Consider the following 16,104-nt stretch of genomic DNA (forward strand, 5'->3'; position numbering starts at 1 on the left):
AGAAATCATAATTTACTCGCAGAGCATCAAATTGGATCCAAATATCAAATTTCCAACAATTCTTTTTTTTTTTTTTGTTTATATACATTATATACACATTAATATCCAAGATAGTGAGAAGTTATACGTAGCCATCCTTCTAGAATAGTTTTTTTTTTTTTTTTTTTTGACATGAGAAGTAATTAAGAAACAAAGGTTGCTTAATCTTTTGGTCATTCGTTGTTCGTTCGTCTCCATGAAAAAGAAAGTCCAACAAATTGAAAGCCTTTCCTTTTATATCCAACAACATTTCCATATATTAATCAATTTGGTTCGGTTAGAAAACCCGGTTTAGAAAAAACAGATTAAGTATTGGGCTTGAAATTAGATTCTGAGCCCAAATTAGATTTTGGATTTTAAAATTTTAAACCCATGACTTTCTCCCGCCTTCCCGGTCCACAACTTTTTATTCAAATTGACATCTCTCTCTCTCTCTTCTAGGTGACTGTTGCAGACTTTTGCAGTACACTGATTTTGCGATTCCTCTAACCCTAAAATGGAACAGAGAGGTGAATCAATTGAGTTCCGATGTTTAATTCCATCTTGGGTTTGCTTTAAATTTTCGATTTTTTTTCTTTGTGTATTTTAATTGAGAAGATGCTTTAACGTTGCAGTTGATCTTTGGTCTGAGGTCATCAAATCCGAGGAAGAAGAAGGCGGAGATATACCCAAGATTGAAGCTGTATATCAGAGAAGGAAGAAACCTGAGAATAAATCCTCCTCCGAAGCTGTTAATTTGTAATTTTTTTTCTGCTTCTGCCCTGAATCTTAAAAAAGTGGTTTTTATTTTGGCTTTGTTGTATCTGATGTGTAAATTCATAAACAGAGGCTGGTTGGTGAAAGGTACTCGTACTAGTTCGATCAATGGACTTAAGAGAGATAGCTGGGCTCGTTCCCTCTCCACCAGGTCTACATTCTCACCTTAACCCTAATTTTGTCTGGTTCCCTTCCCAAGATCTTATTTTTCAGTGTTCTTGTTTTCGTGTCCTTCTCCAATTCTTTTCTTAAGTTATGAGTTATTACTTACTGCACACCTTCTGTTTGTTGAAATGTCAAGGAAAGGCCATTAACTTATTTTTTAGTGGATTGATGCAAGGCTTGATAACTGTAAACGATGGCTTATAGTTTACTTTTGGTGTTTGTGACAGAGGGAGGGAGAGTATTGCGGTGCGCGCTTATGCTAACCATCAGCCTCAGAAGAAGCCAGCCAGGAGAAAGAAACCCGCTATTCCAAAGGTAAGCCGTGGTTGTAGTCTATCTTGTTCGGTGACGACTTATGCGGAGTTTTTATATGAAGACTAGTGTGTTCTCAAAAAAGTTGATGCTTTTGAGCTTTTGGAACTCTTAATCTTTTTAAACTCTCAGGGAAAAGTTGAAAAAGCTCCAGACTTCCAGAAAGAGAAGGAATACTTTCGTGATATTGATGCTTTTGAGCTTCTGGAAGAGAGTCCTTCTCCAAATAAATCTAGTACATGGACCATGGGTGAACAAGTTGTTCCTGAGATGCCACATCTATCCACAAGATTAGAAAAATGGCTCATCTCAAAGAAGTTTAACCATGCTTGTGGTCCTTCGAGCACACTCTCTAAGATATTTGAAAACTCTGCCACACGCCAGGAGGACTCAATATGTGATAATGAATCCTCTGATTCATGTGCACTAAAAACCCCAGAAAAGTCTTCTGCTAGCAACACTTCAGTTTTCCGGCTCATTCCTAGCTGTGATGACATCTTAGCTGCTGAAGATGTGCCTGTTAGAAAAATCAAGATGGAAGCAATTGACCTTGAAGATGAGCTGAAGCAACTGTCTTTGACATCTGATCCCATCTCCACTCATCTAGATTTTGATAAGTCAGTTCTTGATCTATTGTCCGCATGTGGACAGATGCAACCATCAAACTTCATAGAAGCACTCTCTAAATTCTGGTATGGACCTAGGAGATGAACTTTATGTTCTAGTCTTGGGTGTTTGTCTAGTGCTTTTGGTGTGTTATCTTAGGAATGTTGTGCATTTTGTTGACACTGGTTAGAAATGTGATTTAGTTTTCTTATTTCATGAAGTTTAACTATGACTCAAATATTGCAGTGAACCAGAAAGCATTGTCAAGATTGGTGAAGGTACATATGGGGAGGCTTTTCGGACTGGTTCTAGTGTCTGTAAAATAGTTCCAATTGATGGAGACTTCAGGGTCAATGGGGAAGTACAGAAGGTACGTTTCTTAACTCGCATCTATGTTTCCCCATGATGGTTTGAGACTACAACTTCTAGTTGGTGAAACCGGAAAATGATTCTTTTAACATGAAAGAAAATATTGAAGAGGGCCAGCAAGCGCAAGTTTAGGTTAAATTCTATTTAGAGAAGAACACAGTGTTTATGATTTAGATAAGCTTATCATCTCTAAAAAAAAGTATGGATGCTTAAGGAAAGGCATGCATATTCTCACACCATATATGTTTTTTGGATGAATTATGATTAATGTAATGCAAATACTTACAGCATATCAATGAAATATGATAAATAGTATCTCACTATATGTTCATTTGTTGCAGAGAGCTGACGAACTACATGAGGAAGTGATACTCTCATGGACTCTTAATCAACTAAGAGAATTTGAGACTGAAGCTCAGAATTCGTGCCCGGCATTCATAAAAACTCAAGAGTACGTCTTCTCAGGAACAAGAATAAGCTGGAGATGTCTGTCGGTTCTGTTTTATTAAACTTTTACCAAACTTATGTGCATCATCTTTCACAAACCTTTTCTCATGATTTTGTTGCAGTATAAAAGTATGTCAAGGTCCCTATGACCCTATACTGATAAAAGCATGGGAAGAATGGGATGATATACATGGCTCTGAGAATGATCACCCAGATTTCCCGGAAAAACAAGTAAGATTTTTTTTCACTCCATGAGATTTCAAAAATGTCTGTTTATGTAGGAAGCTGTATAATCTGTAGAAGCAATATTCCATTTTCTGTGTGGTGTTTGCTTCCAGTGTTATGTCATGTTTGTTCTGGAACATGGTGGCAAAGACCTTGAAAGCTTTGTTCTTTTGAACTTTGATGAAGCACGGAGCTTATTGGTTCAGGTAAGTTATAGCCTCTATTTGCTGTAACAGAAACTGCGCAAGTGAGAAATTTTCAGTTAATTGCATCTGTTTCACATAAAAGGTCACGGCTGGCCTGGCTGTTGCTGAAGCTGCTTTTGAGTTCGAGCACAGAGACCTGCATTGGTAAGTTTAGTGTTTGATTTGGTAGTTTGCTACTTACTAGTGTTCTCTCGCTTGAACTTCTTGGTTTATTTTCTCATTTCAGGGGAAACATTCTTCTTAGTCGGAATAACTCGTGTACGCTGCCTTTTATTCTCGAGGGGAAACAAATTTCTATCAAAACTTTTGGAGTACAGATATCCATAATTGACTTTACTCTTTCAAGAATCAATACAGGTGATGGTTCGTAAATACTGCGATATAATGTATACCATGAGGCCTGATCTAATACTTAACTACCAATTTTTATGGTACTAATGTGCACAGGTGAAAAGATACTCTTTCTGGACCTTACTTCTGATCCATACCTTTTCAAAGGACCAAAAGGAGATAAACAAGTAAGGAAACTTAATTAAGCCTCAGTTATTCCAGGAGCTATGAAGATCAAATATATATTTAAGCTTTCATAATGTCATCATGCAGGCAGAAACTTACAGAAAAATGAAGGCAGTCACTGAAGATTACTGGGAAGGAAGGTAAGTTCCTATTAGTTTATAAACCGTAAATTTGGAGATCTCTGCGCCTAAATGATTTGCTAATTTTCATAATCACCATGTTCTGTTTCTTCTTCTATCTAACAACAGTTTCGCTCGAACAAATGTTCTGTGGCTAATTTATCTCGTGGATATCTTACTTACCAAGAAGTCATTTGTAAGTTTGCAGGATACATATCTGTTTATTAGTTACCACAACTTAGAAAAGCCTGTTGAATGTTGATACTCCTTTCGTTGTGTGACGGTTTTAGGAACGGTCTTCAAAGAACGAAAGAGAACTACGGTCACTGAAGAAGCGGATGGAGAAGTATAAATCAGCTAAAGAGGCCGTTTTAGACCCTTTCTTCGCAGATATGTTGATGGACCAAACATCATGAAGAATAAAATAAACCCCATAAGTGATTATCCAGAAGCTCCCTCTCTCTTTCATGTGTATATTGTTTGCCTAGCCACTTAAATCAACAGTATTAGCTCTTGCTTCATGATATGTGATCTATATACCTATCTCGATCTCTTCAAATGTATGCAAGAACTGATATGTTAATTATTTTTTGTATGTGACAATAGTTTAATGGTAGCTTTTGCCTATGCATGCATATACTTTTGAAACCATGAATTCTTTTTAGAAGAAAGTATCAAGATCTACCATTTCCACATGGGTTGTCCCTACTTGCATATGAATTGATCTTCTTATCCCAAGAACAAAAGTTGTTACATTTTTATTCTTGTAGTGACTAGTGAGGGAAGAACAATATTCAAACCGCGTAGATGATAAAATGAAAAATTTGCTTTAAATTAGGCCAATAAACTAATCCAATTAAGCAGCTAACAAAGCTTTATGTTCTCTGCTTTTTTGTTTTTTCAAAACCTTTCCGCTTTGTGATGTTTCTTTAAATCTTTGTGGGTTTTGCTGAGCTAAGCAAAAGATCAATCCATAGTGATTGTATTAATAAAATTCATGATCTTAATCTGCAGCACACCAGTCTTTTTCTTTTCTCCTTTTTGGATAAGAGAAATAAAAAAATACCAAATTGCAGCTTCTTTCTTGAAAACACTTTGGAGAACTTTATGCATATGCTTATGTCTGAAACGGATCTGACAAAAATGGGTTTTTATCTTTCTTTTCTTCTGGCTAACATAAGGCAAAAGATGATATCTTTGCACACAAATATATAAAGAAAAGAAAGAAGATGAGATTAGTCACAGGCCAAATCTCAAAAAGACTTCATAGCAAAGCAAACATCTTTTTTCTTACTTAGTCACTTGCATGTAAAGTACAGTCAGCTTCTTCCTTCTTTTTCTCCCCTAATTTTTTCAAGAGATTCTCAAAGCTTTTTTTAATTCCATCTTCTTCACACAACTATGTACTTATAAACAACACAAGAAAGAAGTAGAAAAAAAAACAAAGCCAATCTCAAGCTCTGATGGCGAAACAGAGTTATGTCTTCTTCACTTTCTTGTTTATTTCTCTTCTTTCACTCTGTTCCTCAAGAACTACAAATCATGATGTCTTAACCCCACCAACGGTCTTTCCTACAAACCCCACAACGGTCTTTCCTACAAACCCCACAACTACACCGCCGACTACATTTCCTCCGGAGACCATAACGCCGACAAATCCAACCACAACAGTTCCTATTACTCCTCCAGTCACAACCATTCCTCCTCCTACACTCACACCACCTGTTACCAACCCTGCAACTCAGTATCCTCCAACACAACCCTCAGGGACGGTTCCAGTTCCTGTATTTGCACCGCCTGTTGTTTCAAACTCTCCATCGGCTTCTGGTCAAAGCTGGTGCGTGGCAAAGCCTGGAGCCTCTCAAACCTCACTCCAACAGGCTCTTGACTACGCCTGTGGGATCGCGGATTGCTCTCAGATACAGCAAGGAGGTAACTGTTATTCACCTATCAGTCTTCAGAGTCATGCCTCATTTGCCTTCAACAGCTATTACCAAAAGAACCCTTCTCCACAAAGCTGCGATTTTGGCGGTGCAGCTTCACTAGTTAGCGCCAACCCAAGTGAGTTAGACAAAAAAAAAAACAGAGGATACTCTGTTTCGCTATTACTTTCTTGTTTTCAGTACTTTTATTGACTTTGTTTTGGATTGTTGTTCTGTAACAGGCACTGGTTCTTGCATTTACCAGACAGGTTCATCGACATCAACACCAACGACAGCAGGAACTACAACACCAACTCCATCAACACAAACAGTGAACCAACCTCCTGTCACATCAACACCTATAATACCATCCGGAGGCGGGATAGTCGGGTAAAAGAGCATTCTTTTGAATTCTTGTTGAGTAGTATTAAAGCCTCTTCAGATTTTTCTAACTGAAAGTGTACATCTCTATATTTCTATTGAAGGGTTGGAACTCCACCACAAATCTTTAACCCAGCGAATCCTACATCAAATACTCTAAACTATCCACCCTCAGGAAGTTCAGGGGGTTACGGTTTTGATGGTTCACCAAATGGGAACAATCCAACATCATCAGACTCTACACGCTCGAAGATTCACTTTGGTCATGCTATAATGGCAACATTGATTATTCTTCATGCAGTGCTATTTCAGTAGAAGTAAAATATGTAGGAGTCGTAATAGTTTTGTGACACAAGTACAAGCTCTTGTTAGAGTATCTTCATAAGAAGAATCTAGGAATGTAAAACATTATTAATTTCTTTGGTGCAAGAGGCTTACTAAGGTTTCGGTTTTGTACAGAAAACCCCAGATGTTTCTTTTCAAATATATCTCAGTAGGACCAAGAGGTGTAACAAAGAGGTTTAAACTTAATCCTTCATACACTGTAGGATACTGTCTAGCTACTTTAATATGACTTGAAGTTATTTCATCGCTCATTCAACGTCTAGAAAAGGCAACTAATATCAGCATCGACATGGATACAACAATCTTGAAACCTGATTTGTCCCACAAGTTTTGGTTGCTAGAAAGATCAGCTTCATGCTGTTTTTTTGCAGCCAATTGCTCCTTGAGTTCTTTTATTGCCACATCATTTCGCTCTCCCATCTACCATCCCGCAGAAACACAGCTCAATTAGTACTTTATTCAAGAAACTACTTATCCCAAGTAAAAGCAAGTGAGTTTACCTTCTGAAGTTTTCGAGTTTGGATGCGTGTTTCGCGGAGGCAAAACTCTAACTTCAGCACCTTCTTCTTAAGCTCCTGATCGATTCTCCTTTGATTCTCAACCTGCTCCAGAAGAACATAGGCTTTTTACTACATAAAACCAAAACGAACTCATAGAAATAAGAGAACCTAAAGCATTAGTTGTTACCTGATCTTCTAATTCCTTGGTCTTAAACCTCCAGTGAGCCGATATAATCTTCAGTTCATCTCTGAGCCTTGCGATTTCATCATCTTTAGCCGTCAAAAGTTTGTTGATTCTTTCAAAACTCTTTGGAGAATCCTCATCTAGCGATTTCCGCACCTCAAAATTCTCCTTTGTCTTGACCACTGATACAGCCCGCATAATGTCACCTTCAACTTTTAAAAGCTCATCTCTTAGCTGCTTCTGTGAAATTTCTCTAGCTTGTAGCTCCTTTTGTAGATTATCTAGCTGCTCACCAAGTCTAGTTACTTGGTCCTCATGGTCTTTCAAGGAACAAGTCCTCTCATGCAATTGTTTTGAAAGCAGTCTACACTGAGACTGAGCTGATTCAGCTGACAAAGTACTTGCCTCGGCAGTTGCATGTGTTGCTGCAAGCTGTGACTTGATATCACCCAATTCCTTCACATACTGCACAAAAGGAAAACATACAAATAGTTACATCGGTAAAGATCTACTGCACTTTGGCAGACTAAGACCCTAGTCAGGTTCCAGAGACATGATGGACCAACAAACTTTGAAGAGACAGACATAACAATCCTTGGAGTCGATGCTAAAGCAGATCTATGCATAAACTGGACAATCAAGAAATGTTAAGAAAACAATCCTAACCTTCTCAGTAGCAAAATCGGATGCACGAATCTGCTCAACTTTCTTGTTTAGTTCCTTACCAAGTTTAAGCATTTCATCTTCCATTCTCTTAACTCTTGTTTCTGCTTCCTGCTCATATAGACAAAATCAGCTCACCAAAAAGTCTCAACATCCAAACCAAAACCTAAAATCACAAAAGTAAAGTGAAAGCTGATGACTTGCTTACCTGCCTAGACATGGCTTCTTTTGAACAGGAACGCTCCTGTTCCGCGAGACGAGTCCTCGCTTCTTTCAACTCAGTGGCCAAAGACACCACATTCCTCCTAAAACTCTGCTTCTTCTCACTCAAATCCTTCAACAGAGGATCATCCTCTCTTACACTTACCGAAGTTGGCATTTTCTAAAAAATTGAAGACCACTGTTCTCCGTTCTTCAATCCAGACAAATAAATTATACAGAAAGCCCCAAATTTCAAAAACGTTAAAGGAAGCTATTCATGTTCTTCACGTGACCTACATAAAACGAATGAAACACATAAATGTCCAAGAATATTAAATCAAATCTGTCCACAAGAATTAAATCCCCCTAATTTCTTGTCGTAACAATCAATTCCTTATAAATAACAACCATTAACAACTCTATCAAGGTAGGGAAATACGCAAGAGAGACAAAGAAACTTGTATCGTCCCTTTCACATCAATAAATAAACATAACTTTGATAAAGACGAATACTTTACAGTATACAGCCAACAAAAAAAAAAACGTGACCTTTATAAAAAAATTTGAAACTCTTACAGATATTTTGAATCTTTCAAAACCCTAAAAATCGGAACTTTCTTGCGACCCACCAGTCTCCATCGAACGGCTGGGAAAATTAGGTTTTTTTTAGGGGTTTGGTAAGGAAGAAGTAGGAATCAAATTTTGCAGATTTGTTCGAAGAGGTTCGTGATGATTTCTCTCTCACAGGAGGAAAGTGACAGTGTGGAGGAGGATAGGTTCCGAACCCGTTTGGTTCGGATGAGAGATCATTTACGGCAAGTGTCTAGAATGTTTCGCTTCGGCGTAACCGAGCCTAGTGCTTTGGAAGCTGTGTCGTTTTAAGTAACGAATTTTTTGCTAACCTACGCGTCAATCGCTGTTAGCTAACTTGCTAGGTTTGACTGATGCGCGGCAAAATCTATTGGTTTCAAATTATAAAAAAGCCACGTGGTACAGTCTTTAATCAGATGGGCCGTATATTTGTGGTTATGGCCTTATTATGGGTTTGAAAATACAAAAGTTAAATAATTTTGACACTAACAGTAAATTTATAATGTTTTATTTTAAAAATATACTATATAAAAAGATTATTTTATATAATAATAAACTGTTAACGAAAATAATTATTTTATTATATAAAGTTTACTACTTACCAGTTTTGCTCTATATCTTTTCTACTTTTCTGAGATTGCAAAGGTAGAAAAAATCTCTTAAATTAATTAGAGAAATGCCCTAAGAATATATTAAAAATAAATATGTCAAAGTATGAAATGGCAAATGAGATTAGATTAAAGTGTTTTGAGAGAAGTAACTAAAGATAGTAAATTGTGATACCCACAAGGCCACAAAAGCAAAAAAAAAAATGTTAGAACTGTAATATGTCATAGTTTAATCATCATTAATTTTTGTTATATTTGGCTAACATTATTAATTAAGCTAGATTTTTGTTTTCAAAATAAATTTTTATAAAATTGAACGTAATTGTTGCTCATAATTGTCATAACCGAAGCCACAACCTTACCCACCAAAATATAGTTGCATACATCATGAACGGCGAATGAAAGGTGGTTTGCGTCACCAGAGCTTCCGGATACATAGCCTCTTGGATTGGAAAGCGTTTATTTTTTATCTCAACAATATGCATGTATTCGGGTGGTGACACATAGAATGGCTTGCACATTGCAGCACTAGTGATTTCGTTTAGATGTTTTTTTTTATAACAGAGTAACTGTTCTGTTTATTATTTTTGTTTGTTTGGTGTATTCCAGGCTGACCTGATTGATCCAGCCGTTAAAGGTACTATGAACGTTTTGAAAACGTGTGCAAAAGCTTCCTCGTTCAAGAGGATCATTGTAACATCTTCAACCGCCGCTGTTCTTGGTTGTAATCCTCCCTTCGGATGACCAAACGACGTGGTGGACGAAACCTTCTTCTCTCCGATTCAAATTTTTGCGTGGAGATGAAGGTACGGTCTTTGAAATTTCCTGTGCAAATAAGTAAATATAAGTTCATGAGTATTCACATTCTTTCTTACTTTTTGTTTTAAAAAAAAAAACTCTCTAGCAATGGTATGCATGTTCGAAAACTTTGGCGGTTTTCCAAAGAAAATGGGATTGACTTGATTGTGATGAATCAAGGAAACGTGGTCGGACCACTTTTGCAGCCAACTCTTAATTTCTATATAAAAGTGGTTGTGGATCTGTTAAACGGTAAAAACCCTCCCAACAGTTTTTATACTATAGGTTTGTGGACGTGAAGGATGTTTCGCTTGCTCATATCAAAGCGTTCGAGGTTCCTTCTGCTAGTGGCAGATATATCATTGTTGATCCGAATACAACAATGAAAGATATTAAAAAGCTTCGGCATGCATGAGTTATATCCTGATTTGATCAGTTCACTCCTATAGAATAAACCATCAGAGACACTATTGTTAGCCTTAAAGAGAAGTGTCTTTAGAGCATGTACTTTAAGCCTGTCAAAATTTACTTTAACATATATTTAATGGAAAGTATAAATATATAACTGTTTGGTAGAAGAAAAACAACATATATAAAGTTGAAGTATATATAAAACTTTTGATTAGTCAAATATATACGTCCATGTATTATGGAATAGTAAACAAGTTCATGTAACTTACGCGGAACGGTAAAGTGGACCGTTCAAAGACGAAAAACATAGGTAACTTTTGATTTTTATAAAAAAAGAGAAGAAGAAAAAAGATACGTGTACGTATTTTGTGAGCCCTCATGACTTTATTATCTCCACATGAGCATTTATTTTATATAAACCCTTACTGTAACGCACACTCCCATCCGTAGAGTTGTGTCAGAGAACTTAAGAAGAGAAAGAGTCTTCCATCTAATAACAGGAAGAGAGAGAGAGATGGCCGACGGAGGAAAAATGGTTTGCGTCACCGGAGCTTCCGGTTACATAGCATCTTGGATTGTGAAGCTTTTGCTACTCCGTGGCTACACCGTCAAGGCCACCGTTCGAGACCCAAGTTTGTTTCACAATTCTCTCTCTCTCTCTTCCTTTTTTTTTTTTTTAGTTTTTTCACAATAATATGTATCTTTCTGCCCAATTATTTCTTCTGTCCTTGAAACAATTCCCAGATTTTAGGACTTATATTAATTAAGACCAGCCCATCAAAACCAGATCGGGATGTAACTAACTGAAAACATCGGACCGACTTAAACAAGTTTTCTCCTTTTCCCCGGCCCCTGTGTCCTTCTTAACCTAAAAAGACCAAAATATGTATCAAATTAATGAATTATTTTGAAGTGCCTTTTTGACGTATATGTTGATTTTTTTTTTTCTTTAGAGGACACGAAGAAAACAGAACATCTTCTTGCATTAGACGGTGCAAAAGAAAGACTCAAACTGTTCAAAGCAGATCTTTTGGAAGAATGTTCTTTCGAACAAGCTATCCAAGGTTGTGATGCTGTCTTCCACACCGCTTCTCCGGTTCTATTCACCGTCACAGATCCTCAGGTCAACTATTAAATTGCATATAATGCATGGTGTTACGATTAATTAGCCATGTCAGTTCTCTCGCTTTAGAGGCCTAATACAAATTTGCTAAATTAATATTTTTTAATTTTAATTAATTTCAGACTGAGCTGATTGATCCGGCCTTGAAGGGTACTATGAACGTCCTTAATACATGCAAAAAAACTCCATCTGTCAAAAGGGTCATTCTAACATCTTCCATGGCTGCGGTTCTTCGTCCTCAACCTCCTATTGGGCCAAACGACGTGGTGGACGAGACTTTCTTCTCTGATCCAAGTCTATGCAGGGAGAAAGAGGTCCTTAAGATTTTGTTGTGAACATATCAATTTTTTTTTTTGTGGGGTTCGAATTCTTTCTTACACTTATTTTTACTCTTCAGAATTGGTATTCACTCGCCAAGACTTTGGCAGAGAATGCAGCGTGGCAATTTACGAAAGACAACGGAATCGATATGATCGTGCTGAATCCAGGATTTATATTCGGACCACTCTTGCAACCAACTCTTAATTTTTCGGTGGAGCTAATCGTGCATATCATAAATGGTAACAACCCGTTCAATAGTAAAAACTACAGGTTCGTGGACGTGAGAGATGTTGCCTTAGCTCATATCAAAGCCTTGGAGACTCCTTCAGCCAATGGCAGATACGTCATCGATGGTCCAAATATGAGTGTAAACGACATTAGAGAGATTTTGCGTGAGTTATTTCCAGATCTGTCTATTGCTGATACGTAAGTTCTCTTTACTTATCATGAAGTCCATAAATAGTTTAATCAAAAGTGTCCAGAAACTTATTTTTGTTTTGTTTTAGGAATGGAGAAAGCAAGGTGAATGTAATGCCTTACAAAGTGTGTGTGGAGAAAGTGAAGAATTTGGGAGTTGAGTTCACTCCTATGAAGTCAAGCCTTAACGACACTATTGTTAGCCTCAGAGACAAATCTCTTTTATGATTTTGTTCGTATATTTATAATTACTCTGTTTTGTTAATTTGCTAGTATTGTAAAAGTTAATTTGTGGAAACTTTTAAAATTTAAGCATTTTATAAAAATATTATATGATATATTTCTTAGGCTATAATATACTGGCCACTAATTAAGATTTAGATACATGATATGTCGATAAGTGTAACTTAGCTCAAACACATTACTGAATGTCACATGTAGCCTACGTGCAGTGCAGTGCAGTTGTGAAAATATTTGCTTTGTTTTATGTTTCCTTAAACCGGTTGTTTGGGTCCGATTTTCCATATATATGTCCGAAAATTTTGATTAATAAGACTTCTTTGTACTTGTGCATTCCAAACGCGAGATGATGCGCCGAGTCATTTGATGAAATTAGGAATACGAGTCATATGACCTTAATTATGATCCATAACTTACCTAACCCAAAGGTTATCTCACTCGATGATCAAGACTTGAACCACATAAATACCACTAAAGGGACAAGACAACGCCTAAACCAATTAATGGTTGTCCAATTCTTTCGTTTTCCAGAGTTTCAAAGTGAAAAAATTAGTGTTGATCATATAAATATTTTAGGTGTTTCGTTCACTTTTAATATCTGTGAAACTAATGTTTTTTGGTAACATTTTTATATTATTTATTTATTTTCTAAGTAATTTGGATATTAATTTTTAAAAAATTATATTATAGATTTTGAGATTGTCTTCCATAGTTTCTCTTTACTATCGTGTGTGATTCTTCTTCATAAGAAAATAAATAAAACTGTCTGTGACTCAGAAAAAACGAAATAAATAAGACCAAAAATGTCGCTAGGCAGAATTAATGGACATTACTACAAAAATATAATGATAGTGGACATTATGATATTGTGGTGTCCGTTCCACGTCGTCTTCAAAGAGATAAGTCTGCGTGTCAAACTAAAAATGGTACTCAATCAACAATATATATATGGGATTTGTTAATCATTTTAACAGTGAAGCCTACCAACACCACACTAATTCTACTAATCAGATTAAGTGAACAGAGATGGACGGCGGAGGCAAGGTTGCCTGCGTCACCGGAGCGTCCGGTTACATAGCGTCTTGGATTGTCAAGCTGTTGCTCCTCCGTGGCTACACCGTCAAGGCCACCGTTCGAGACCCAAGTTTGTTCCCCTTCTCCTCTGTTTCTTTCTTTCTTGTGCTCTCCTTATTTATATATAGACTTTGTCTCTTAAACCATCAAATTCATCTAGATGCTTTTTAAAGATACAAGTACAAATTACCAAAAACTAATATTCTCTTAAAGCAAAATCCAAGAGATATTAATTATTTTGTCGGTACGATTAAGAGTTGTCAGAAACAAGTAAAACATTACCAAATCAAACTAAACACTAAATCGAAGTCAACCGTTTTAAAAAAAAAAAAATCATATCAAATTGAAAAGGAAGTATATACGAACAAACGAGAACTGAAATAAACTGATGTAGATATGTAGGTGGGCTGAAACTTTGGTTAATGATTATGACCAAAGTAGTAAAAACTAAAGAATCATCTATCCTTATCAATTTGACACATACTGTATGTGTTTTTCCCCAGACGACAGAAAGAAAACAGAACACCTTCTTGCACTTGACGGCGCAAAAGAAAGACTCAAATTATTCAAAGCAGAACTCTTAGAAGAAGGCTCATTCCAGCACGCAATCGATGGATGCGATAGTGTCTTCCACACTGCTTCACCGGTTACACTCACTGTCAGCTCTGATCCTCAGGTTCGTCACTGATATCAACTTTGCGTGCTTAGTAAGTTAGAGAATCCTAAAATAATAGATACTCATGAAACTTGAGAGTTTACTCTGGCTTTTGCAGATTGAGCTGATTGATCCAGCGGTCAATGGTACTATTAACGTGCTAAGAACTTGCACTAAAGTGTCTTCTGTCAAGAGGGTCATCTTAACATCATCTATGGCTGCAGTTCTTGCTCCTGAGACCCAGTTGGGACCAAACGACGTAGTAGACGAAACCTTCTTCACCGATCCAAGTTTTGCTGAGGAGAAAAAGGTCTTTGAATTGGGTTTTGACACATCAAATTATGAGAAACTCTCACTATTTCTCACCCTTTCTATTTTTGTCCTTCTTAGCAATGGTATGTACTTTCGAAGGCTTTGGCCGAAGATGCAGCATGGCGATTTGCTAAGGCCAATGAGATGGACTTGATCGTTCTGAATCCAGGACTTGTGATTGGACCAGTCTTGCATTCATCTCTTAACTTCTCGGTGGCTGTGATTGCGGAACTTATGAAAGGTAAGAACCCTTTTAATACTATACATCATAGGTTCGTGGACGTGAGAGATGTTGCTCTAGCTCATGTCAAGGCACTCGAGACTCCTTCAGCCAATGGCAGATATATCATTGATGGTCCGGTTGTGGCCATGAACGACATTCAAAACGTTTTGCGTGAATTCTTACCTGATTTGTGCATTGCTGATAGGTGAGCGATTTCTTTTCTTTAATTTGATCATTTATTTACAAGTCTTTTTTTATCATGTTTTCATTTCTACAAACCTAACAGAAACAAAAAATCTGTTTTGATTTATTACTAGGAATGAAGACATTAAGGAGTTGAATTCTGTGACTTACAAAACGTGTTTGGAGAAAGTGAAAAATTTGGGAATAATTGAGCTCACTCCTACAGAAACAAGCCTTAGAGACACTGTTCTTAGTCTCAAGGAGAAATGTCTTGTGTGATCTTCTTTATACGTTTCATAATCAAATTATCAGTCTTACTTGTTATTGAAAACAAATGCAGTATAAATTATAGTATAACTTTCTCCTAAACTTTAAAGTCTTTTAACTAACATCGTTGTTATGCAATACAATTTTGCGGGTTTTATATATATAGTATTTATTTACTCAGGCTTGATTGTTCGCATTCTTGAGATTTTGGAACCATCCGTTTATAAATTATGAAGTTTTATTAATTTGCTGCCAACAAAAAGTAAAAAAAAAAAATATATATATATATATATATATATGAAGTTTTATTAATTTTTAAATAAGATTTAATATCCAAGTGTTTTGCTACCACGTTTATTAATTATTTTTTCTTTCTGTTTCAAACTATATTTTAAATTTATTTCTCCAATGGTGTGGACTGTGGACCATCATAATTATTTGTCGTTTAGGAGAAAGGATCTCATGTTGGATCAAAATTCAAAACAAAACAAAAAAGAAAGAATCAACCCAAAACCATGCAATAAGATCCGCGTGTTTTTTTTTTTTTTATGGCTTTTCCGTAAACTCTTCCCCATTTTACCTTTCACTTTATTTTACTTTCTTTTTTTTTTCCACCGCACCGTTTGGGTCAGACTTTAAAACGTCTATTGACAACGACCTGTCAGTTTATTTTACTAACAATACTGAAATAATAGAATTAAAAATTTAACTAATTTTAAAATAAATTTAAAAGTTCATGCATTATATTTTATCCCATTACTTATTGTAAAGAAATTTATCAATTTTAAAATAGTGAAACAGAGGAAAAAAAAAATTGAGTATACTTCTCTTATAATTGTTTTTAAAGTACCAAATTCCAAAATTTTAATAAGTACCAAACAGTTGTGTAATTTTGAGTCTTACTTTTATTTTCTTAAACATAACT

General features: G+C 36.2%; 5 protein-coding genes across 6 annotated transcripts; 4 read left to right on the plus strand and 1 right to left on the minus strand.

The window, feature by feature from the left end:
- On the plus strand, positions 223-4,415 carry LOC104755139 (serine/threonine-protein kinase haspin homolog). Its single transcript, XM_010477478.2, has 15 exons — positions 223-548; positions 654-777; positions 866-946; positions 1,188-1,275; positions 1,405-1,964; positions 2,125-2,248; positions 2,589-2,698; positions 2,817-2,925; positions 3,033-3,125; positions 3,208-3,269; positions 3,352-3,482; positions 3,573-3,643; positions 3,729-3,781; positions 3,890-3,956; positions 4,051-4,415. The coding sequence occupies exons 1-15, from the start codon at positions 536-538 to the stop codon at positions 4,174-4,176; spliced, it is 1,812 nt and encodes a 603-aa protein (XP_010475780.1). The 5' UTR covers positions 223-535; the 3' UTR covers positions 4,177-4,415.
- LOC104755141 (PLASMODESMATA CALLOSE-BINDING PROTEIN 4-like) lies at positions 4,889-6,526 on the plus strand. The gene is made up of 3 exons (XM_010477482.2): positions 4,889-5,821; positions 5,925-6,072; positions 6,168-6,526. The coding sequence occupies exons 1-3, from the start codon at positions 5,224-5,226 to the stop codon at positions 6,376-6,378; spliced, it is 957 nt and encodes a 318-aa protein (XP_010475784.1). The 5' UTR covers positions 4,889-5,223; the 3' UTR covers positions 6,379-6,526.
- Positions 6,639-8,737, minus strand: LOC104755140 (myosin heavy chain, fast skeletal muscle-like). 2 transcript variants are annotated; one of them, XM_010477479.2, is made up of 6 exons: positions 8,533-8,737; positions 7,964-8,249; positions 7,759-7,866; positions 7,096-7,557; positions 6,909-7,010; positions 6,639-6,828 (listed from the first exon to the last, which is right to left on the minus strand). In XM_010477479.2, the coding sequence occupies exons 2-6, from the start codon at positions 8,132-8,134 to the stop codon at positions 6,661-6,663; spliced, it is 1,011 nt and encodes a 336-aa protein (XP_010475781.1). In that variant the 5' UTR covers positions 8,135-8,249; positions 8,533-8,737; the 3' UTR covers positions 6,639-6,660. The 2 variants fall into 2 exon arrangements, with proteins under 2 accessions (XP_010475781.1, XP_010475783.1); XM_010477481.2 differs by lacking the exon at positions 8,533-8,737 and adding an exon at positions 8,365-8,474.
- Positions 10,799-12,565, plus strand: LOC104755142 (cinnamoyl-CoA reductase 1-like). Its single transcript, XM_010477483.2, has 5 exons — positions 10,799-10,996; positions 11,318-11,487; positions 11,610-11,801; positions 11,885-12,234; positions 12,315-12,565. The coding sequence occupies exons 1-5, from the start codon at positions 10,879-10,881 to the stop codon at positions 12,451-12,453; spliced, it is 969 nt and encodes a 322-aa protein (XP_010475785.1). The 5' UTR covers positions 10,799-10,878; the 3' UTR covers positions 12,454-12,565.
- On the plus strand, positions 13,421-15,334 carry LOC104755143 (cinnamoyl-CoA reductase 1). The gene is made up of 5 exons (XM_010477484.2): positions 13,421-13,609; positions 14,043-14,215; positions 14,313-14,504; positions 14,585-14,934; positions 15,047-15,334. The coding sequence occupies exons 1-5, from the start codon at positions 13,492-13,494 to the stop codon at positions 15,189-15,191; spliced, it is 978 nt and encodes a 325-aa protein (XP_010475786.1). The 5' UTR covers positions 13,421-13,491; the 3' UTR covers positions 15,192-15,334.

The sequence above is a fragment of the Camelina sativa genome, chromosome 17, assembly GCF_000633955.1.
Source record: "Camelina sativa cultivar DH55 chromosome 17, Cs, whole genome shotgun sequence".
NCBI classification, from domain to species: domain Eukaryota; kingdom Viridiplantae; phylum Streptophyta; class Magnoliopsida; order Brassicales; family Brassicaceae; genus Camelina; species Camelina sativa.

Bases quoted from the DNA above. Each gene is read 5' to 3' on its own strand.
- LOC104755139 (XM_010477478.2), top strand. The intron at 778-865 runs GTAATTTTTTTT...ATTCATAAACAG, and splicing joins TCCTCCGAAGCTGTTAATTT to AGGCTGGTTGGTGAAAGGTA. The intron at 2,926-3,032 runs GTAAGATTTTTT...GTTTGCTTCCAG, and splicing joins CAGATTTCCCGGAAAAACAA to TGTTATGTCATGTTTGTTCT.
- LOC104755141 (XM_010477482.2), top strand. From the start codon at position 5,224: ATGGCGAAACAGAGTTATGTCTTCTTCACTTTCTTGTTTATTTCTCTT. The intron at 5,822-5,924 runs GTGAGTTAGACA...GTTCTGTAACAG, and splicing joins ACTAGTTAGCGCCAACCCAA to GCACTGGTTCTTGCATTTAC. The intron at 6,073-6,167 runs GTAAAAGAGCAT...TTTCTATTGAAG, and splicing joins TCCGGAGGCGGGATAGTCGG to GGTTGGAACTCCACCACAAA.
- LOC104755140 (XM_010477479.2), bottom strand. From the start codon at position 8,134: ATGCCAACTTCGGTAAGTGTAAGAGAGGATGATCCTCTGTTGAAGGAT. The intron at 7,558-7,758 runs GTTAGGATTGTT...CCTTTTGTGCAG, and splicing joins CCGATTTTGCTACTGAGAAG to TATGTGAAGGAATTGGGTGA. The intron at 6,829-6,908 runs GTAAACTCACTT...GCGGGATGGTAG, and splicing joins AAACTCGAAAACTTCAGAAG to ATGGGAGAGCGAAATGATGT.
- LOC104755142 (XM_010477483.2), top strand. From the start codon at position 10,879: ATGGCCGACGGAGGAAAAATGGTTTGCGTCACCGGAGCTTCCGGTTAC. The intron at 10,997-11,317 runs GTTTGTTTCACA...TTTTTTCTTTAG, and splicing joins GGCCACCGTTCGAGACCCAA to AGGACACGAAGAAAACAGAA. The intron at 12,235-12,314 runs GTAAGTTCTCTT...GTTTTGTTTTAG, and splicing joins GATCTGTCTATTGCTGATAC to GAATGGAGAAAGCAAGGTGA.
- LOC104755143 (XM_010477484.2), top strand. From the start codon at position 13,492: ATGGACGGCGGAGGCAAGGTTGCCTGCGTCACCGGAGCGTCCGGTTAC. The intron at 13,610-14,042 runs GTTTGTTCCCCT...GTTTTTCCCCAG, and splicing joins GGCCACCGTTCGAGACCCAA to ACGACAGAAAGAAAACAGAA. The intron at 14,216-14,312 runs GTTCGTCACTGA...TGGCTTTTGCAG, and splicing joins CTGTCAGCTCTGATCCTCAG to ATTGAGCTGATTGATCCAGC.